The sequence below is a fragment of the Hyaena hyaena genome, unplaced genomic scaffold, assembly GCF_003009895.1.
Source record: "Hyaena hyaena isolate Hyena2069 unplaced genomic scaffold, ASM300989v1 scaffold_421, whole genome shotgun sequence".
NCBI lineage: Eukaryota > Metazoa > Chordata > Mammalia > Carnivora > Hyaenidae > Hyaena > Hyaena hyaena.
Genome location: NW_024081057.1, coordinates 1194359 through 1216604, shown reverse-complemented (window position 1 = coordinate 1216604; position 22246 = coordinate 1194359). Strand labels below are relative to the sequence as shown.

Here is a 22246-nt window from a genome sequence, read left to right as displayed (position 1 = left end):
ATTTGTTCTCATTTAATTTGAATTTTTATTTCTGTTTATCTTTGTATGGGAGTTATCAGTATAAGGAGTTCACAGGTGGTTTTATGTTTGTACCTGTGTGAGCAGCATTATTACAAAACAAAAACTACTTAAGACAACATTGGAAGCCTCTATGATAGATACACACACACATTATTTTTAAAGGAGGGAGGTCCCAATATTAAATTTGAGAATGAACTAAAATAATTCTTCCCCCACTCCCACCCGGATCTTCAGGGGTTCTAATTCCTGGAGAACAAAGTCAGGCACGCATGCCTGTAGGGGGCGGGGGTGGGGCTGGAGGCAGCCGCCTTTGGAGGGAGAGGGCCTTGGGGGGTGTTCTGCTGCCCTCTGCTGGCCATGTGAATCATTGGATCCTTCATCCTGGACTTGGACAATTTGGAGGGAGTTTTTCCCTAGAGGTTCGGGGAAAGGGCGCGAAAGTGACCTCTATTGGCAGGAGACCCAAACTGAATCCATTCTCCCAGCAAACGCTGTCTCTGCTTGGGGATGAGGCTTGGATAAGGGATCGTGGAAGGAAGACAGTGATCCAGGTGATTGAGGAGTTGCGGGGGGGAGGGGGTGGCGGGGCAGGTGACACTCCGTGGGTCCCCCTAGCGGCCAAACTGGGGGAAAGCTCTAGTGGCTTCTCCCTGGCCGGAAGGACCCAGAGCCTTGCCTTGGTTCTCGGTTTTGTACCTGTTACAGGACCTTTGCCTTGGTTACTCAGCTCCTGAGCATTCATTCAGAGGGAAGGAAGTCCCTTTGCCTTCTTATAAAAGATCTTTGTGATGCCCAAACTATTGAGGAGGAGAAGGAAACAGTTCGGAATCTAGGAGGACCTCCTCGGTACCTAGCAGACCCCTGGAGACCCAGCCCCTCCTCCTTCTCCCCAACCGGCTCTGTCCGGCTGCCTTCCTTCTTCTGGTGGGCCCTGTAGCCCTTCTGCTAGATCTGTTCCACTCAGCCACTCACGGAGTCACACGCAGGAAGGCTGGGTTTGGGGGCTAGGTCTTGGATCACGGGGTATTGGACAGCACTCTTGAGGGCATGATCAAGTATTCAGGGAGCAGGCCCTAAACCAATCACTGCAGCCCCAGGGGCTCAGCGCTGGAGCTGGAGCAGGAAGACTGGGCCTTGAGAGGGCTGCTGGGACTTCCGCCTCCACGAACCAGTCACTCACAGCCTTGGGGCAGGCCCTGAATGTTGTCCAAAATTTATCCTTCTACATAAGTCAATCCCAGCCCCATCTCTTCCTACTCTTTCTCTCCCGCTTGGAACCCAACACAGAGCCCAACACCTGCAGGCTGTAGATGGATAAACTGATAGGCAGGCCTTAAAGCGAGCTTTCTTGAGCAAGATGGAGAGAAGTTAACCCTCTCTTCTTTCAGGAGGCTAATGGCCCAGCCCTCCTTGCGTTGCTCATACTTTGTTCATTTGGGGACACAGAAAACTCCAGTCTCCCCAGCTCCATGCAGTCTTCCCATTGGGGTCCCTCAGGCTGGGCCTCCCAGCCGGCAGCTGACCCCCTTCAGAACTTCTGCCATGCCCCTCTCTTCCCATGACGACACCGACCCCACTTACCAGACACTTGCTCCCAGCCTTCCCCAGGGAGGAACTCAGCTCCCAGTGGGAACCTGAGCCAGAACAAGCCCCCGGCAAAGGTTCTGGTTCCCTGCCCCCTCCCCTGAGCATCTGGCTCTCTTCTCCATGGACACGGACATCTCCCCTTTATCCTTCAGATGACTGCAGATTCTGAGTTTAAGAGAACCTGGAGGCCATCTGGCCCAAAGTGTCTCTCCTGGTCTAGCACGATGTTTAAGCTCACAGGCCCTCTCGTCTCTCCTCCCACCACTCACTGGCTGGGGGGCCTTCAGCAAGTTACTTAACCTCTCTGAGCTTCCTCTTTCCATCTCTAAAATGGAGATCCTAACCGTACTTTCTCATATAGTCCTCATGAGAACTAAAGGAGTCAATGTCTGGAAAGCACATTGGCTTCACAAAGGGCTCAGCCCATCATCGGTGCTCAAGAAAAGGAATCAATCCATCACTATCATCACTGTGGATTAGCAAGGCTTGTTAACCAGCAGGCAGAGCCATTGCTGACCCATCCATGTCGTTCAGCCCCCAAAAGACCCTCGTAGAGCCTGTTGCCGGGCACATTGGCTGAGTGAGGCAGCTCAGGCTTTGCGTGTGCCCAGAGCTTTGCCAGCATGGTGCGGCCACAGGAGAACTTGGTCCTGGAGGAAGAGGCAACCTCACAGGCAAGATAAGACTAATTCACAAAGCAATTAGTAAAAAAATACAAGATGGCTTAAAAGTACTAAATTGTTCAGTGCAGGCTATAATTGTGTTAATAAGAAGAGCCCTTTGTGCAGCATTTTAGCATTTACCCAGCGCTTGGAGATACATTGTTTCATGTAATCCTCAAAACAAACCAGCAGGGGAAGTACTGTAATTGGCAGATGAGGAAACTGAGGCTCACAATGGTGAAATACCTGGCTTGTGATCACACCGCCAGTGAGTGGTTGACTCAGAAAGGACATATTCAACCGATTCTAACTTTGTCTGGTGTGTGTGTGTGTGTGTGTGTGTGTTGGTGTGTAGTTGTGTGTGTGTGTCAGGACAGTGGGGCTGTGTGTACCTTTATGGGGTGGGTCCCTTCTTCCAAGTGTGGTGACCTCTCAGATGTCTCTGAACTGTCCAGAGGGCAGGGATTTCTGTTACCCCTATAACCCCTACGCTGCCCTGAGGCCCTCAGAAATAAGGCAGCAAAAGATAAGGAACTAGTATGGCTCAGGCCAGCCCGCAGTGGGCCCTGGGGGCCAGCGCTGGTTAGACAGGCCGGCAAAGCAGGGTTGCAGCAGACCCCGGCGGGCCTCTCAGAGAAGCAGAGCTACGCTCCCAAATCCATCCATGAAAGGGAGGGTGAAGGAGGCCCCAGAAGCAGGAACACAGCCGGGGAAAGGATGGAGTGTGGGCAGACCACAGAGCAGCTACATAAGACATGGTATAATGGAAACTATACAGTGAACTTGAAGCCACTGGATCTGGGTTCAAGTCTCGGCCTCTGTGCCTAGTGGTACCACTCCAGCAAGGTCCTCTTCTCCTAATGTGGCTCAGTTTCTTCGTCTGGAAAACGCAAGTAATAGCAATACCTACGTCACAGGTTGTGAGGATTCAGTTACAGTAAAACCTTGGTTTGCAAGCGTAATTCGTTCTGGAAACATGCTTGTAATCCAAAGCATGTGTATATCAAAGCAAATTTCAAGAACCGTTGGTTCAGTTGTGATCATGTGACGTTCAGTGTCACAAACTACTTGTATTGCAAGACATTGCTCGTTTATCAAGCCAAAATTCATTAGAAATGTTTCTCACCTTGTGGAACACTCACAGAGCAAGTTACTCCAATCCAGGGTTTTACTGTAGTTACTTTGTAAAGTGTTATCTGGCACATAGTAGGCGCTATCAGACCCACATGCTGACTTCTGTGGGCCCTGGGCCCTTTTGCTCTCATGGGCCTCTTCCTCCATAAAAAATGTTTAAAATTCTATCGTACAACTGTGCTGGTATAAAGATGAATATAAGCCAAGCTGGGTTATATTGTCTCTTTCGATTTTAAAAGAAATGAAAGCATTTTCATAGGTCTTTAAATGTGTCATGACTCTGAATCATCAGCCCTCTAACACCTGGTGGGTAAATGGGCCCTGGGGCTCCATCGTGTTTGCTGATGTAGATATTACAGTGTCTCAGAAACTTTCCAGGGCTTTGGCCTGTAAGTGTCACCATCTTTCCTTTAGGAATGCTCTATCCATCCTCCTGTGGGTCTAGCATTCCTGCCCTTCCATCTTTATACTGAATGCCATGCTTCAATGTCAAGTTCTCAGTAGGAGGGCACCCTCCACCTTCTTCCTTCTTTCCCTGGGCATCACAGAGACATGGGGCTGGCATGCTGTCCTGCAGGAGTGGCACCCTGAAATCAACATGGATGACCAGCTCCTTTAGACCTCAGGGCATGGGAAGCAGCTCCGGAGGCAGGACACCTTCTCCCTGCACCCCTGAGCATGGTACCAACAGCGAGCTCTAGTGCCCCCCGAAACTCATTCCATGATGTGCCTGACTCACTTGTCTTCCAGAGGGGGACCCCACCCCCTGCCATCACATCCAGAGCAGAAGGCTTGTGCTGACCTTCGCATGTTTGTATTGGCCTCATCTCACCCCCCTCGATTCATACAGGATGTGAGCCCAGTAATGCAACGAAACCTGCAACTATGTGTTTCTCAGTTAGGATGCTAAATTTTCATTGAACACACTTACTTGTATTTAGACTTCATAAAACTTACAGCTAAAAAAGCAGATTCACATACCTGCATTTTTCTAACCATACTTGAATTTTTTTTAAATATTTTTAACGTTTATTTATTTTTGAGAGAGACAGGCAGAGTGCGAGTGAGTTAGGGGCAGAGAGAGAGGGAGACACAGAATCCAAAGCAGGCTCCAGGTTCTGAGCTGTCAGCACAGAGCCTGATGCTGGGCTTGAACCCATGAACTGTGAGATCATGACCTGCGCCAAAGTCAGACGCTCACCCACCTGAACCACCCAACTGTACCACCCAGGCACCCCTTGAAAGTTTTTTAATGACTGCATCAAGTAATGTAAGAAATTAAGACATTTAAATGTACATTAATTAAAATTTTAAGAAATGGAAAATCGAGTGCGTTAGTCATACCAGCCACATTTCAAGTGCTCAGAGTCCATACGGCTGGTAGCTACTGAGTCTGACAATGCAGGACTCGATCGTGAAAACGGTAGAAGCATAGAGCATGCACTCGTGAGTGAAGACAAAGTACACCCTACAACTGATAAATAAGAAATTACGTATCAACTTAAACTCCTCAGCCAGGACTTCCCAACTTTGAGTGCACAGAAGACTTACTCAGGGAATTAGTAAGAACTGCAGATGTCCAGCCCACACCCAGAGATTTGCCTGTGAAGGTCCATGGTAAGGGCCAGAAGTGTGGATTTTAAGAAGCCCCAAGGGCCACACTTTGAGAACCATGGCACAGTTAGCAGGCAGACGGACAATCCCAGGGATGCCACAGCGGTGGTGCTCCTGCAGCTTCTGGAACACCCTGTCCACACACACCCCCACAGCCAGCATCTCCAGTAAGCAGGCACAACGCCACCATGGTGAGAACACAGAGCAGTTCCAGAACAGAGCAAAGGCAGCTGGTCCCCAGACCATACTGGGAAACCTCCTGAGAATCTTCTACACCAACTCTTAACAAGAAGGTGTGCAAAGCAGTTTAGAGGGCATGTCTCCCTGGGGTCTGGAGCCTGAAGGAAGTCAAATCCAGCCTGGCTATTCTGGAGCATTTGGGAAGTGACCTCTCTGCTTCCAGCTTAGGTCCTCAATGGCGTTCCGAAGCATCAGCATCCAGTCGTCACCCTTCCGCATCGGGGTGCAGCGTGTCTCCTTACTCTCCAGAGCCAGGATCTCTGCAGGGGTCTCTGGGGTCAGCCCGGCAGCCAGGACAGCTTCTGGGAACTTGGCTGCAGAGGCGGGGGCCAGACAACACCGGGGAAGGCTGTGGGATGGGGCAGGGGGAATAGGAGGGCAGGTGGGAGAACAGGGGGGCAGAGAAGGGAAGGAGAAGGCGAGGAGGGAAGAGAAAGAAGATCAGGGGAGAAATAAAGAAAAAGAGGCGTTTGGTACAATGACACTGCTACGGAAACCGCTTTCCTTTGTTGGAGCCCCCGCTCAACCACCACCTGTCACAGTGGCTGTCCCCAGAATATATCACACACCCTCCTCTGGGACCACCGTTTTCGGGGCACAGTTCCACACAGCACTGTCATGCTCAGTGAAGCCATTTGTTCAGACTCTCGTCTCCTGTGCTTGGGGAAGAGGAGGGCCCCTGAAAGCCAGAGTATCCCAGTGACCCGGGCGCCCATGGCCCGCACCTGGGCTGCTGCCGCTCCGTCTGTTGATAATGGTAACTCACGGCCACGGCTGAGTGAGGGCACAGCAGGTACTGGTTCTCTTCCCAACAGCGAGCCATGGTCTGGGTGATGGCCTCATCCGACACTGACTCAGACGTCACTGTCCCTGAAAGCTGATGGGGCCCAGGGTCAGAGGAGTGGGAATCAGGGTTGGGGGGAACCCAGGGAAAGTGACCAAAAACTCACTACAAAACATAGCCAGACAACACCAGAGGCTCAGATGAAGTCTTCAGTTCAGAGAGAAAGCTGGTTCCCCCCACCACCACCTCCTGCTTCCTTGTTTTAAGTTGATCACTCAGCCTGGGGGAAGGACCATTTGAGTTTCAAGTCAGTAAATTTAGTGAGGATTAACTCAGAAATCAGCAAATTAGTATATCATCTTGTTCAACAAACTGACAAAACACCAAAGGTGACAAACATTCTTGGTGCCTTGTCATTGGTGCCTCCCTTTCCTGTGGGTGCAAGACACACCTTCCAGTCAGTTCCCACCCATCTCAGGTAGCACCTCCTCCAGGAAGTCTCCCCCTTCCACCCACAGACAGGAGAAGACTCCCTTCTCACTGTCCCCTCAGTGTGGATGGTAGAGCTGATCATTCTCTGAAAAGTTATTGCATGCTATTGAGGTGCCAAACACCTTGCATATACTTGACTGCAGCAGCGACCAGAGGGTGTAATAAATCATTTGTACAGCTGCCTGTCCCATTAGGGTTCACAGGAGAATGTATTTTCTTTATCTTTGTATCTCCAGTACCTAGCACAGTCCCTGGCTTACAGTAGAATGTTGAATGAATGAATGAATGAATGGAACATCTGTTCCAGCAGATGCAACATTTTGTATGTGTACAGCCAGGGAGAGAATGAAGACATGTGGGCTCTGGTGTCTGTTTTCATGGAGCACCTCATTTACATGAGGAGAAGGAATGGGGCTAACAACACAAACCATTAACCAAGTAAGTTGATCTTTGGTTGTATTATGGTCTGAATGTTTATGTCCCCCCTTCCCCAAATTCATATGTTAAAAACCTAATCCCAGGAGCATCTGGGTGGCTCAGTCGGTTGAGCATCTGGCTTTGGCTCAGGTCATGATCTTATGGTTCATGGGTTTGAGCCCCCGTCAGGCTCTGTGCTGACAGCTCAGAGCCTGGAGCCTGCTTCAGATTCTGTGTCTCCCTCTCTCTCTGCCCCTCCCCTGCTCATGCTCTCTCTCTCTCTCAAGAATAACTAATATTAAAAAATTAAAAAAAAACTTAATACCAACATTATGGTATTTGAAGATGGGACTTTGGGGTGGTAATGAGGTCATGAGGGTGAAGCCTTCCTGAATGGAATTAGCACCTTTATAAGAAGAGACTGGAGAGCTAGGTAAATGTCTGTCACCATGTGAGGATATGACAAGACTCTGGCGTCTGCCACTTCTATGAAAGTTGCTCTCACCAGAACCCAACCATGCTGGCACCCTGGTCTCAGACTTCTGGCACCAGGAACTGTGAGAGATAAATATTGTTGTTTAGAAGCCACACCTCAGTCTCTGGTACTTTGCTCTGGCAGCCCAAATGAAGACAAGTTGCATCACAAGAAAGATTGAAATTCCACTCCGATCTGCATGGATGCCTAAACCCAGAGAATTCTATCCAGTTCTGGGAACAAGTCTTTAAGACTGACTTTGACTATGCAAAATTAGGTCATGGAAGGGACAGCTAAAGGAACTGGGAAGACTCAGCAGAGAAAAGAAGACTCTCTTCAAATATGGGAATCAGACGGCTCCCCAGTGCACAAGCTGGAAAGAGAAGATTCCGGCTCAACATAAAGAACTTGTTAATGATTAGAGCTGATGTAGGCTAGTGAGGACCTGGTCACTGGACACACACATGGACTGGATGACTTGGTGGGATGTGGTAGAGAAAATTAAAGGCACCGTCAACATATGAAATCCTTTCTCTTGATGTAAAATAAGTGGACCATCACCAGGCTGCATTAAAATAAAAGCAGTTCTTCCCAACTAGATTCTTACCATTCTGAAGAAACAAAATGTCTCCTTTTCCTTAAAAAAAAAAAAAAAAAAAGCTTAAGAGGACAATGGTCTCTGTCCATAATGGATGGGCCAAATGGCTTCCAAGTGTTGCTATTGCTGACGATCAACAATAAATTTAAAAAATAATAGTTAATGTATCAAGCCCTATATTTCCAGGCAATATTCAAAATATTTCATGGGCATTAATTGACTTAAATTTTCAACAATGCTATGTTAGGCATCCTCATTAGCCCTACTTTACAGATGAGGAAAGTGAGGCACAGAGTTTAAGAAACTGGCCTAACACTTGTGGGGATGAGCACTGGGTGTTATATGGAAACCAACTTGACAACAAACTATTTGCAAAAAAAAAGAAAAGAAAAGAAAAGAAAAGAAAAGAAAAGAAAAGAAAAGAAAAGAAAAGAAAAGAAAAGAAACTGGCCCAAGCTTTCACAGCTGGCTTGGAGCCAGGCCCTGTCTGACTCTGAACCGATACTGCCTCTCCTCATTCAATAAATTCGTCCATAGAAAGAGACGGCCAAAGGGCCAGGCTCATAGCAGGTGCTCGAGAAACAGGTGTCCTTTTGCCCTAGACAAGATTTTCAAGCCCACGCTGGGTTGTGTGGCTGCACCCTTTGCTTTGTCCGTGGTGCGTGACTAACCTTGTCATGCAGTTCTTTGGGTAGACTCACACTTTGGGTCCTTTCAAACTGCTCCATGAGGGCTCTCGTCACCTGCCTGTTGGAGCCAGAGAGCAGCCAGAAGATTCTCTCCATGTTGTAGGGCACCTGAAAAGGCAGGGTACCGGGCGCCACACTGGTCTCAGCCCTTGTCCATTCCCGCCCAATCAACAGCTGGGCCAGACCCGCACACTTTCCCACAGGTCTTACCTGAATGTCCATAGCTGATGCCAAGGTCTGTTCAACGGTCTCAGACAGAGAGAAGTCGCCCTGCTGGACAGTCCTGTGGATGATGTCATTGCGGTTCACTGCCACGACAAGGCGGATGGGCAGGCCCATCTTCCAAGCAAGGCACCCAGCTTAGGGCAAGTCAAGAGAAGAACAAGGTTTTCTCAGACATGGCGCCCAAAGTATAAGAAATGAAATTTAGATAAACTGGACTCCAGCAAAATGAAGAAACTCTTGTGCTTTTGAAGATTTTGAAGATTTGTGCTTCAAAGGACCTGATCAAGAAAACGAAGAGGCAGCCCACAGAATGGGGAAAATTTTGCAACTTGCATACAGAATATGTAAATAACTCTTCTGACTCAACAATAAAAATACAAATAGCCCAATTTAAAAATGGGCTAGGGTCAGGGCGCTTGGGTGGCTCAGTCGGTTAAGCATCCAACTTCGGCTCAGTTCATGATCTCACAGTTCATGGGTTTGAGACCCGCATCGGGCTCTGTGCTGATAGCTCAGAGTCTGGAGCCTGCTTTGGATTCTGTGTCTTCCTCTCTCTTTCTGGCCAACCACCCCCACCCCCTCACCTTCGCACTCTGTCTCTCTCAAAACTAAATAAACCTTAAAATTCCTTTTTAAAAATCAAAAGAAAATAAAAATGGGCAAAGGACTTGGACAAACATTTCTCCAGAAGATATGCAAATGGCCGATGAGAACATAAAAGAAACTCAATATCATCAGTCATCAGGAAACTACAAACCAAAATCACAATGACATACTGTTTCACACCCATTAGGATGGCTAGCCTCAAAGTATTCGTGGAGAAATGAAACCCTCATATATTGCTAGTGGGGATATAAAATGGTGCAGCTGCTCTGGAAAAGTCTAACGGTTCCTTAAAAAGTTAAGCATAGAGTTATCATATGACCCAGTAGTTTCACTCCCAGGCATATATACTCAAGGGAAATAAGTACAGATCCACTCAAAAACTTATACACCAGTGTTTATAGCAGCGTCATTCATCAAAGTTACAAAGTTGAAACAATCCAAATATCAATATTTGAGAAATGAGATAAACAAGAGTGCAGTACGTGCACACAATGGAATGTTATTCAGCCATAAAAAGGAATGAAGGACTGTTCCGTGCTATAATATCGATGAAACTTGAAAACATACTAAGTGAAAGAAGCCGGACACAAAAGGTCACATATTGTATGATTCTAATGTATATAAAATGTCCAGAATAAGCAAGTTGGTAGAGACAAAACAGATCAATAGTTGAGCTGGGGAAAGTAACTGCTAATGAGAACAGGGTTTCTTTCCAAGGTAATAAAAATGTTTTGAAATTGACTGGGGTGGGGGGGGTTGTACAAATCTGCGCATATACTAAAAACTACCAAGTTGTATACATTAAATGGGTGAATACATTTTTTTTACATATGTAAATGTTTATTTTTTGAGAGAGAGAGAGCAAGTACATGCAGCAGGGGAGAGGAAAAGAGAAAGGGAGACATAGAATCCAAAGCAGGCACCAGGCTCTGAGTTGTCAACACAGAGCCCAACTTGGGGCTCGGACTCATGAACTGTAAGACGATGAGCTGAAGTCAGGTGCTTAATGGACTGAGCAGCCCAGGTGCCCTAAATGGGTGAATTGTATAGTATGTGAATCGTATAACAATAAAGGTGTCACTAATAAATAAAAATAAAAAACAAGAAAGAGGAGGAGGAGATATTACAGTACCCTGATACTGTTCTCCACCTCTCTCTCAATCTCTCTCTCTCTCTTACACACACACACACACACCAGGCACACATGTTCACTACTATTTGCAGAAGAGAAAATGGAGTTCTGGGAAGTGTAAACGACCCACACAAAGCCTGCTGAGTGGCACAGTAAGGGTTGGAAAGAGGTCTAAGTCCAGAGCACATAGTCTTGCCCCCCCAAAATCAGCCTTCTGGAAGCAGCACCTCCAGATGGCACCTCTTGGGGAGGTCCCTTGGGAGGATGGAGCAGCACCCTCGGCCCACCTGGCTGCAGTTCCTGTGTGCATGGAGCAAATAAGGAATTCCTCACCCTGAGAAAGGGAGAGCCCCAAAAGGTAACGTCATACTTCCATGGGTGGCTTGTCTCTGGCAGGTCGTTAAGAGGAATTAAGGGATCACCACGCCACCCCAACATCACCCAGAATTTTGTGAAAGCACGTTCACATTCTATTTCACTTGATTTGCATGTAAACGTCATGATACCCGTGTATGGCAGAGGAGACAGGGATGCTCAAAGAACCCGGGGGTTTAAACTGAAACAGCTGGTTCCCAATGGAGCAGAGGTAGATAGGAGCACCCTCTGCAGATGCTCGCTTTGTGCCAGCCACGGTGGTAGGCACTGCGGCACGTGCAGGCGGCATCATACACCAGAGGGCAATGCGTGTGGGGAGCACGGTGGGCTTTCCCCCGTGGGTGGTGGTGATGGCTGACCTATCCTTGCCTGACTGCCAACTCCCCGCTCTTCCCATCCCCGTGTGAGTGGAAGAAGTCAGGAAGCCTCCCGACCACTAAGATGCTTTCATGGTGGCACGTAAGCCATGCTTGGTGCCCATCGGAAGCAATGCCACCAACAGGGCCATCAGAGACAGTAGTGCCCATTAGGAGGCAGCCTGGCAAGCTCATGAGGACACGGGCTCCGGAGCCGGCCTGCCTGGACGGTCATTCTGGCTCTGCCACTGGCCAGTGTGGAAGCAGGCGCAAGCTGGGCGAGTCCTCTGTGCCTCTGCTTCCTCATTACACTGTGGAGATGACAGCACTGTCTTCCTCATCGGTGCACGTGAGCATTAAATAAGGCGATGCATGAAAAGCACTGAGAGCAGAGCCTAATAGGTCGTAAGTGCTGGATAAATGTTCATTATTATTCTAGAAGAGGATTTTAATGTCACGCAGCGGCACAGAGCTTCACCTTGACAAAGTTCACACACACACGTGAACTCTCATGTGCACCTCACAGTAGTCCGAGAGATATGATAAGCTATCTGATATTGCTTTTTTTTTTTTCTCAGAGAGAGAGAGAGAGAGAGAGAGGCAGTGTGAGCACGGGAGGGTCAGAGAGAGAGGGAGACACAGAATCTGAAGCAGACTCCAGGCTCTGAGCTAGCTGTCAGCACAGAGCCCGATGCGGGGCTCAAACCCGCAAACCGTGAGGCCATGACCTGAGCCGAACTCAGACGCCCAACCAACTGAGCCACCCAGGCGCCCCCCCACCCCCGCCCTGATACTGCTTTTATAGCTGAGCAGCAGAGGCTAAGGGACTGCCCAGTGGGCATGCAGCCGGGGCCAGTACCCCAAGGCCAGCCCTCTCTCCATCTCACACGGCCTCTGGGGAGTGATTCTAGGAGTGGGAACACGTTGTGCAGGGCGACCTCTTTGTAGGCAGCTGCCCAAGGCTGGGAGCAAAGTCCAGATCTCTGGAAGGGGGTGCTGCCAGGCCAGCACAGTGGTGAACCCTGATCTCATCTCTCCACACTCTCCTGAGCAGGGTTCGCCCATCTTTCCCTCCGGGACGTCCTCTCAAGGAATTAGGGGGAAGTTTGCTGAGCACTTGCCTGTCACCTTCATAGCTAGGACTCAATCTCCCTCCTCACGGTTGCAGCCGAGGGGTGGCAGGAAGGACTAGGGCCACAGGCACTTTTCTGGAAAGCCCATTTCTGCCCAGGGGTCTCCTTACCTGCAAGGTTACCTGCAGCCCCTGTGGGTACAACCACCTCCACGGTGGGCAGGGGGTCTGTGTCCAAGGATGGTGCACACTGGAAGTAAGCGAAGAAGTGGTGGGCCATTTGCACGAGGACCCGGGACCAGTTGATTGAATTCAGACTCATCAGATTGTGCTTCTTGACGAAAGTGACGTCAGCAAACACAGCCTTGATCGGCTCATCGAGCTCATCGCTGTTGCCCTCCACTGTCAGGGGAGAGGGTGGAGGGTGGCTCTCAGGAGCATGAAGGGTCCCCGGGGGGTCAGCACTTGCCTGCATCAAGGCCCTCCCACACTGAGCCCATCCTGCTGCGACCTCCACTCGGCCTTGGGTTTCTGCTCCTCCACGTCGTGGCCTCGCTTTCTAGACGCAAAATTAAGCAACTCACAGAAAGAAACCATGTCTCATATTCTTGTGGTCATACTTCCACTATCTCTACCATTATATAAAGTTAGACATAAAATGTCAACCTTCCAGGATATTCGGGAAATGACTGCTCTTTGCAGTCCGTGCCCACCTTCCCCACTCTCTAGGAACAAGGAGGGATGGTTTATGAGGCTGTGAGGTGGTGAGAAGCTGATCTTTTCTTTACTCCACAGTCCTCTAGCAGGGGGTGGGCGTAAAGAGTCGCTGGTCCCGTATGGTCTGACCTTCTCTCGGTTAGATCACAGAGAGGTATTCTGTTCCCTGCTCCTACGTGGTAGGGATGCTGGCATAGACCTTTCCTCCCTGAGCTGGGTGTGTACCCAGTTTAATTTATGGATGAATTACTCAGTAAATTTATGGGTGAGTTGGCTACTAGTCCAAGTTGTGTTCCTCAATCCAGCCCAACTAGCAATCATGCCAATATGGACCTCTTATCTGACACCTGGGTCTCTTTCTCCACTGGATCCAAGCTGGGAGGAGAGGGGTGAGATCTACTGCGGGAAGTGCAAGAGAAGGCACTGAGGTTGTTATTCATTCCACCCTTTGCACTGAGTAGCAGCAATGAGGCTAGGGGGCTGACTCTAGATCCACACACTAGGGGATGTGTGCTGGGGTTCTAGAAAAAAATTCACTGCTCTTGAGACAGAGCCACAGGAAGAGAGACCTGGTTACATTAAGTAAGCATTATATGCCACAAGGGGAATGAGCCTTAGGATCAGGGAAGGCAGAGCAGAAAATGCAGAGAATCTGGGTCCCTATTGAGGGACTGCTGAGTCATTGAGTCAACTGTTTAGGAGCCTAGCCCACCTCTGGACTTCCAGTTGCGTAAGCTGGAAAATATTCTTGTTCAAGCTGGTCTGAGTTAGATATTCTGTCACTTCTGGCCAAAAACATCCCAAATAATGTGTAACTAGCACTTGCTGATTACTCTCTGCTTAAGAAGAACCAAGTATATGAGGCACCTGGGTGGCTCAGTTGGTTAAGCATCCAAATCTTGATTTTGCTTCAGGTCGTGACCCCAGGGTGCTGGGATCAAGGCCCACATTGGGCTCTGTGCTGACAGCAACGGGCTTGCTTGGGATTCTCTCTCTCTCCCTGTTGCTCAGCCCCTCCCTCACTCCCACTCATACTCTCTCTCTTTCTCTCAAATAAATGAACTTAGAAAAAAAGAGATTCTCTTTTTAAAAAATATAAAATATATATGAAAACTAATGACTTTATTTTTTTAATGTTTCATTTATTTTTAAGAGAGAGAGATAGCACAAGCCAGGGAGAGGCAGAGAGACAGGGACAGAGGATCTGTGCTGACAGAGGAGAGCCCCTGGAGGGGTTCAAACTCATATTCCTCAAGATCATGACTGAACCACCCAGGTACCCCAGAAATTAATGACTTTATAAAACATCATTGTCCAACATACAATGACCCAGGTGGTCCAGCCCTACCCCTGAGCTCACTGGTCTAAGGGAAAATGCATATCCACTGTTAGCTCTGGAACTAACACATATCCTCCTAGAAACCAAATCAGAAGATTCCAGAAAGGAAAGGAAGAACCTGAACAGTGCTCTTTAGAAATAGAAATTAATTTTCTCTAAAGTCTGCTGTGCTGCCTTATTTTCTCGAAGCTCAGAGCGTGTACAGAACAGAAATGCCCTTGAGCTCCAGCAGTAAGACATTAGTGCATATTGCACTCAATATCATTGACATTTCTACTAGTGTTTTACAAATGGGCACCATTCTCCAGCCCATGGTCAGGAAACAAGCTTACATACATGCCACTTTTTAAATTTATTTTTCTTTTTTGAGGGGTACCTGAGTGGCTCAGTTGGTTGAGCAGCTGACTTCGGCTCAGGTCGTGTACTCCTGGTTTGTGAGTTCGAGTGTTCTTTGGATTCTGTGTCTCCCTCTTCCTCTGCTCCTCCCCTGCTCATGCTCTGTCTCTCAAAGATAAATACATGCTAAAAAACTTTTTTTAAATTATTTTTCTTTTTTGAGATAGAGAGAGAGAATGAGAAAGCAGGGGAGAGGCAGAGGGAGAGGGAGAGAGAGAGCCTTAAGCAGGCTCCATGCCAAGCACAGAGCCTGACATGGAGCTCGATCTCACAACCATGAGACTACGATGGTGAGATCATGACCTGAGCCCAAATCAAGAGTCGGACGCTCAACCAACTGAGCCACCCAGGATCCCCCCTCACATGCCTTTAGACAAAAGCCTTCCAAAATCTGGTGCAAGACAAGAAGGGAGTCGGTGGCAGGCCAGAAGTACAAAAAGTTATTCTCTGCTTTGATTCTAGGCAAAGACAGCCCTAGATCCATAACTAGCAGTTTTAGTGCTTAGGGTATAACAGAGGCCCTCAGGAGCCCAAATAGCATCCATTGAAATTTTGCAGTGAGTGCAGAAAAATGCAGCCAAATATGGGCAACCACCAAACCTAATGTGTAAGACTTCGCCAACACCTGCATCAGCTAAACCTGAACTTTTCACTGGACTGTGGATATGCTTGTTAAAGGGAAGAGTCTAGAAGGGGCTTTGTGCTTACTTCTGAACAAGTGGACAAAGGATAGTCGTGCTGCTCCCATAGGTAAGGTTTCTTTGCACTATGCTTCGCTCCTTGACAAAACCCATGTTCTATGCAAACATCCTCTAAGGGGTCATAGCAGTAGACCAAGCAAGTTGTAGAAGGAGTGTCTTCTGCCACCACATTTGCTCTCCTGCCGGGTGAGTGACCAAACCAAACCAGACCCCCTAGACAGCTTCCCCAAGGCCAAAGTGTATACAGTGTACAAAACCTCACCAAGACCCCTACTGCTCATGCCCCCACCCCTACTTTGGGGCTACCTGCGGTCTAGCTAGGTGTGAGAAGTGGCAATAAAAGTATACAGCTCCACTCAAGCTCACCCTGCCCTTCTGTGGTCTCGATTTCAACAAAATAGATGCCCTGACATGAAAGGAGATAGTTTTTTGTGTTGCTTCAAAGGCAAAAGGCCCAAATTCCTGGTGTGGCTCAGGAAGGGGAGTCTCTAGTAATGGGCACCACTGACTGATTTCCTGTTTTAAATACTTAGACCTGCTGGGGCACCTGGGTGGCTCAGTTGGTTAAGGGTCTGACTCTTGGTTTCGGCTCAGATCATGTTCTCACAGTACGTGGGTTCGAGTCTTCCCCCCCTCTCTCTTTCTCTCTCTGCTTGGGATTCTCTCTCCTTCTCTCTCTGCGCTCCCCTGCTCGCTCATGCTCTCTCTTTCAAAAATAAATGAACATTAAAAAAAATGATTATTTAGCTATGTTTGTGCCATCGAAACTTCCAGTATCTCAGAACAAAACCCAAGTCACTTGGCTTGGGCTAATGGATCTGGTGGCTGCCTGTATATATGGCACCAGGAGACTGAACCTGCATAAAGGTGGCATTCTTTGGGTTATGATTTTCAGCCTCCAATTCTCAGGTCGTACTGTCAGTATTGGTTTATGCACTTGTTACCTCCAATAGCTTATGAAACCGTGTTGCCAAGAGCTTGCCCAGAGCTAAGCCAAGGCATATACCAACCTCATGGCTGATGACGGAAGGGAGGGACAGAGAAAGGGCAGGAGGAAGGATGGCCAACCAACCAACTGCCCAGGTTTATTACAGCCCATCTCCCAAAACATACCCCCCCACACAAGGCAGGGCCGTGCTTTCCCTGGAGCCTCCTTCCCAGCACTCACCTCCAAACACATGGACGTTCTCCTTTAGCACTGTTGTCATCTGGAGCTCTTGAATCTTCGTGCAGTGACCCTTGGGCAGCAGAACGATGATGTCCATGTTCTTTGCCCCTTGAACACTCTCAATGGCAGCACTTCCTGTGTCCCCAGACGTCCCTGGATAAGAAGAAAATATAACTCTCCCCTTTAGAACAAGGGAGACAGAAAAGGAAAGACATGGCCCCTAAAGCACGGCTGTCACGTGAGGCAATGTCTGTTTCAAATACCTGAAGGGTAGGAGCCTAGTGCTTAATCTGGGGCCCGTTAACCTCCTAGAGATCCGGGGATTGAAATCAGGGCATCTGTGCACTTGGTACCATATAGTCTCACGTATTTTGTGTACTTAAAAAATTATTCTGTGAAGGCTCCATAGCCTCCCTCGGACTGTCAAAGGGGTCCAGGGCACAGAAGGTTACAAACCCTGCTCTAGAAAAACCAGTAACACACCCTCCTTGAGAGACGCCAATGCAGGGCATCCTGTGGATGGAGGCCGGCAAGTCAGGGCCCCCAGGGGGCTCACCTACGACCACAGTGACGTGCTGCTCCTTCTTCTCCAGGAAGTACTGCAGGAACTGTGCTGTGCAGGACAGGGACAGGTCCTTAAATGCATACGTGGCCCCATGCCACAGCTCCAACACGTTCAGCCCGTTCTTCAACCTGGACAGGTGGACCACCTCTCTGTGGCGGAATCTGCTGAAGGCTCGGTCGATCAGACCTGCGAGGGGAGAGGGGTTGGACGCTGGAGGAAGGGCATTATCTCTTCCACAGGTTCTCTCTCTGCCTCTTTACACTTTTGAATTTGAAGTTCCTATCTCCTGCGACCAGATCAGAGGCCAAAAATGTTTATCCCAAATGATTCGGTATAGGAATATAATTGCATAATCTGAGAAAGAAGACGTGAACCACACCATCCATAGATTCTTCAGTGAAGAGAAGAGAAATGACACTATCCACTTCCTTTTTTTACTTTGTAAACATCATCGTTTGGCTTTCTTGTGTGTATGTGTGTGTGTATGCCGATTAAACAGTTATGCAACAAACAAATCAATGTCTCATCTTTTCTAATGTTCCTTCCTTTAAAAAAAATTTTTTTAACATTCATTCATTTTTGAGAGACAGAGAGGGACAGAGCACATGTGGGGCAGAGAGAGAGGGAGACACAGAATCTGAAGCAGGATCAATCAGCACAGAGTGCGACGTGGGGCTTGAACCTATGAACCGTGAGGTCATGACCTGAGGTGAAGTCGGAAGCTTAACCGACTGAGCCACCCAGGAGCCCCCTAATGTTTCTTCCTAAAGAGAGGAGGTTCTTTGTTTTTGCTCTACTAAATCTCACATCGGTGATACCAGAATCTTAGGATGGTTTACCTATAATCCTACCTAAGGCACGTCATCTTAGGTAGTGCTTCTCAAACTTTAATTAGCAAACTAATCACCTGGGATCTTTAAAGACAGATTCTGGTTCAGTAGGTCTGAAGAAGTCTGAGAATTCTGATAAGTTCCCAGACAATGCCATCACTGCCATGAGAACACATTTTGAGTGGCCCTCTTCTTCCCAGCCCCAAGCTCTCACCATTACGTTGTGATTATATCACTCGTTTGACCCATGGACCAGCAGCACTGGTATTTTCTGGACACTTGGTAGGAATGCAGAATTCTCAAGCCCACCTCAGACCTACTGAATCAGAATCTGCATTTTAACAGGTTTCCCAGAGCAATCCCTGGGTATAGTCCAGTTCGACAGGAGCTGGTCCAGGATACTCTCTCTAAGTCCTTCCTAAAATTACCATACAAGGAAATAAAACAGCAATCTGAGGGTCCAAGTGCTTTGTATATAGGTAGGAAGAATCCCACCATTCAAGTATCTCAGGATGCTGGTGATATTTCTCATCTTGAAAAGGGTTTTGAACAATAAATGAAAGGGAACAATTCTCTGCAGATGCCACAGGGCATTCATTTTATTGGAGATGGAAGGTGGAATGGAATGGAAGAACTCTTAGGGGGAGATTTCCATTTCTGGGATTCCAGAACCTGGAAAAAAAAAATTCTAAGTTTGGGAAATAGGACTAGGAACCTCCTAGGAGTTTAATGATGGATTTGCAGTTCTGTGGGAGAACTGGCCTGGCTGGGAGTTAGGTGGGAGAGTTTGGAGGCTGTGGGGCACTCACCATTTAGGACATCTCTTGGGATGAGCTCAGGGCCGATGAAGAGGGCACACAGCTTCTTTACCAGGCCGGGGTAGGAGAGCATACTCCACTGACGCAGAGTCTTTGTGCTCAGCTGGGGGATCTCCTCTGGCACGAAGAGACCTCCATCAGGAGCATAGCCAGAGAAGAGGGCTCCCTCAAAATCGACTCGTGGAGCCATTCCTCGAGTGCTGATGTACCACATGATCCTGGCAGCCTGCAGAGGGTACAGTCCCAGAGGCACCTGATCGCCAAGCTCAGTGCCCCACAGGGAGAAGCTGAAGCATACACAGCACCCTCAGCTAGCCCCTGGACCACGACTCATTTGGCGTAGGCATCCCAGACGGAGAGACTGGAGCCCTGTTGAGTCTCATGCGAGCTTCATCTGGAACTGCCCAAATCATGACCTCTCCAATCCAAATGAGGCAAATTCGCTGACCTTGGGAGAGAGGATACCGGGGCACAGGCACACGAGGAAAGGAGAAGCCTTGCTCATCCTCACTGTTGAGGATTAAGGGAACTGGGGAAAGATAAAAGCAATAATAAAGCAACTGCCATTTTGATAGCCCTCTTGATAAGGAGAGGACCACCCTTTTGAGAGATGTCTGGGTCCACTTCTGCTAAGAAAATAACCACCTTCAATGGTTATACAGCAATGTTGCCTATAACTTGGTCATTCCTCACTCTGGTACTTTGTTGGGATCCACTTTGTTGGGATCAAGTTTGTTGGCAGCTATAAAAAAAATAATTCCTGGGGCGCCTGGGTGGCTTAGTCTGTTAAGCGTCCGACTTTCGCTTAGGTCATGATCTCGCAGTTCGTGGGTTCGAGCCCCGCGTCGGGCTCTGTGCTGACTGCCAGCTCAGAGCCTGGAGCCTGTTTCAGTCTGTGACTCCCTCTCTCTCTGACCCTCCCCTTCTCACACTGTCTCTCTCTCTCTCCTAGAAATAAATAAAACATTAAAAAAAAAATAAAAAAAAAATAATTCCTATCTGGGACCCTCCCTGAATCAATCAATTAAATTAGAACCTCTATATGAGAGCTCCTTGGGTGAGTCTATCATGCAGCTAGGATTAAGAATACAGGAACTAACTTATCTCACTTTGCCCAGGACCTTCCCCCACCCTGTTTTAAAACCGGAAGCCCCATGTCCCAGGAAACCCCTCAGTGCCGGACAAACTAGAACGGTTTGGTCATCCCAGTTGAAAACCAGGGCCCTACTTCTCAGCCTAACCCTGGAAGAGTTAGAAGTGCTGACCAGCTACTCTTAATACTGTCTAGCCAAGGCTAACTGGCCCTGCGTGGGTGGGTTCGGGACTCTCTGATTAGGGTTGTGGGGTGGGGGAGTGTCCGAGGGCACTCCAGGCCTAACTCTGGTTACAATATCTCATCAGTTAGTTTCCCAGGAGCGAGGTGCCATGTCGAGGAGCTGAGCTTGAGCTCTGAATACCTTTCTCTGGCCCATGGCAGTAAATTCAGGAGCTCTGATTTTAAACCCTCAAGGCCACAAACATTTCAGGAAGGGCCCAGCGAGGTGAAGACAAGTTCTAATAAAGGGTGGGGCAAGGCGAGCACTTGGACCCCAGCGGCTGAGTCTCTGGCCCCTGAGACCAGGCGGGGCCCCTCAGGCCCGAGGCTCCAGCAGGCTCAAGGTAGGCGTCTGCTTGTCTGGCTAACCAGGCCCTGGGTCACGGGCAGGAGGTTTCGGTAAGCGCTGCAGGATAAGGCACACTCCTAGCCTCTGAAAACACTTCTCAGTTTCCGAGAACTGCAGAGACCCTACAGAAGGCGCAAAGCCTCGGAAACCCTCGACCCTCCCAGGTTCCTCCAAGTCCGAGCACAGTGCCCCAACTAGACTACAGAAGGGGACAGGGAGGCCGACACAGCCACGCGGAAGTCAGGGTGGAGCGAAACCGAGAGAAGTTCAAAAGCGCAGATAAGACCGCGACCGACTCCCGCGGGGAGGGCGCCGCGATGGCCGGAAGCGGACGCGGGGAGGAGGGTGGCCCGGCCCGCTTGAGTGCGGGGAGGCTCGGCCGCGGGGGCGCTGGCTCGCGCTGGGGCGGAGGGAGGTGACCGCGCGAGCGGGCGGCGCCACCCCGGCTCCCGGGCCGGAGTCGGCCGGCCTGGGCCGGGAGGGGGAGCGGTTACCGGGTCCCGGGCGCGGGCGCGGCTGGCGGGCGGCGGGGCCGGGCTGGCGGTGCGCGCTGGACTGGGCCGCAGGCTCCGGCTTCCGCGGGCACAGTGGGAAGGGCCGCGGGGGAGTGAGGCCGAGCGCGGAAGAAAGCGTCGCGGGAGGCGGGGGAGGAGGGCGCCGAAGGGAACGGCAGCGCGGGAGCACCCGTTTAGTCCTCACTTGGCATGTTTTTAAGGCACCTTGCTAATCGCTTACATTCCGTTTCGTAATCTTCATCGCAGCCCTGGAACCTTATTTTTTCAGATTAGAAGACAGAACAAGATGGAAAGAAGAAGCCTTTGTCTTCTTTGGGCTTCAATGCTTTTCGCCTGCAAAATCAGACGTCTGGACAGACTCCTTGTTCCTGAGACTGGGGCTAGTCCTTTAGGAATTCGTAATCCACAAAGATACATGGCATTGTTTTAGCTCAACTGTTCTTTGTCGGAAAACGCGTTTTATTAAGTATAGATCTAGTCTAGAGTGAAGTGCCTTCGCAGTTAATTTTTTTTTTTTTTTAAAGAAGCCAGACACTTGAAAAACTGTCCTCTAGCTGTGGCAAATGCCCCTGGACTCACATTTGTGCTTCTGGGTCCCAAGCACTTAGGAGGCAAAGTTTGGGGAGCTGGATGGATGTCAGCTAAGGTTTAGTCGGTGCCTCTGGGCCGGGCCTGGTCAGTGTAGCAAGCCCAGCTGGGACTCACAGGGACAGAGGACTTGGATGGGCGCCCCCCTCCTTTCTTCTGCTATCTATAACATTCTGCTAACCCTGTGGTCTCTGCTTACTCAGGTTACCTCTCTCCAAACTTTGGCCCACATGTTCTCATTTGACATATCTACACAAGTGTACCTGCCATTGACCAACTCTAGTTGGATGGGTCTCAGATTCCAGAAAGAGAAAGTCTGATCAGTCACTGTTCAGCTAATGGACGGTGGTCATGGAGTTCACATATATGCCAGGGAGCCATATTCCCAGAGAGGGATACAGGCCAGGTAGGATCTCCCACGTCTATCCATCCCTTCTATCAGGTATACTTAACCACTCAAAGGCCA

General features: G+C 49.1%; 1 protein-coding gene across 3 annotated transcripts; it reads right to left on the bottom strand.

Annotated features, from left to right (window-relative positions):
• Nucleotides 1-4643: 4643 nt before the first annotated feature.
• THNSL2 (threonine synthase like 2) lies at nt 4644-19533 on the bottom strand. Of its 3 annotated transcripts, none has more exons than XM_039252612.1 (8): nt 19005-19533; nt 17357-17551; nt 16801-16953; nt 12651-12881; nt 8924-9072; nt 8696-8821; nt 5984-6135; nt 4644-5607 (listed from the first exon to the last, which is right to left on the bottom strand). In XM_039252612.1, the coding sequence occupies exons 1-8, from the start codon at nt 19225-19227 to the stop codon at nt 5382-5384; spliced, it is 1455 nt and encodes a 484-aa protein (XP_039108543.1). In that variant the 5' UTR covers nt 19228-19533; the 3' UTR covers nt 4644-5381. The 3 variants fall into 3 exon arrangements, 2 of the variants coding, with proteins under 2 accessions (XP_039108543.1, XP_039108544.1); XR_005531814.1 differs by having other exon boundaries at nt 5516-5607; nt 5828-6135; XM_039252613.1 differs by lacking the exon at nt 5984-6135 and having other exon boundaries at nt 5405-5607.
• Nucleotides 19534-22246: the final 2713 nt, after the last annotated feature.

What these genes read in the sequence shown, in the direction of transcription:
- THNSL2 (XM_039252612.1), bottom strand. Translation starts at nt 19,227, where the DNA reads ATGTGGTACATCAGCACTCGAGGAATGGCTCCACGAGTCGATTTTGAG. An exon ending in GAACGTCCATGTGTTTGGAG is followed by an intron (nt 12,882 to 16,800) that starts GTGAGTGCTGGG and finishes CTCCCCTGACAG; the next exon opens with TGGAGGGCAACAGCGATGAG. An exon ending in CCAAAGAACTGCATGACAAG is followed by an intron (nt 6,136 to 8,695) that starts GTTAGTCACGCA and finishes GGGCCCCATCAG; the next exon opens with CTTTCAGGGACAGTGACGTC.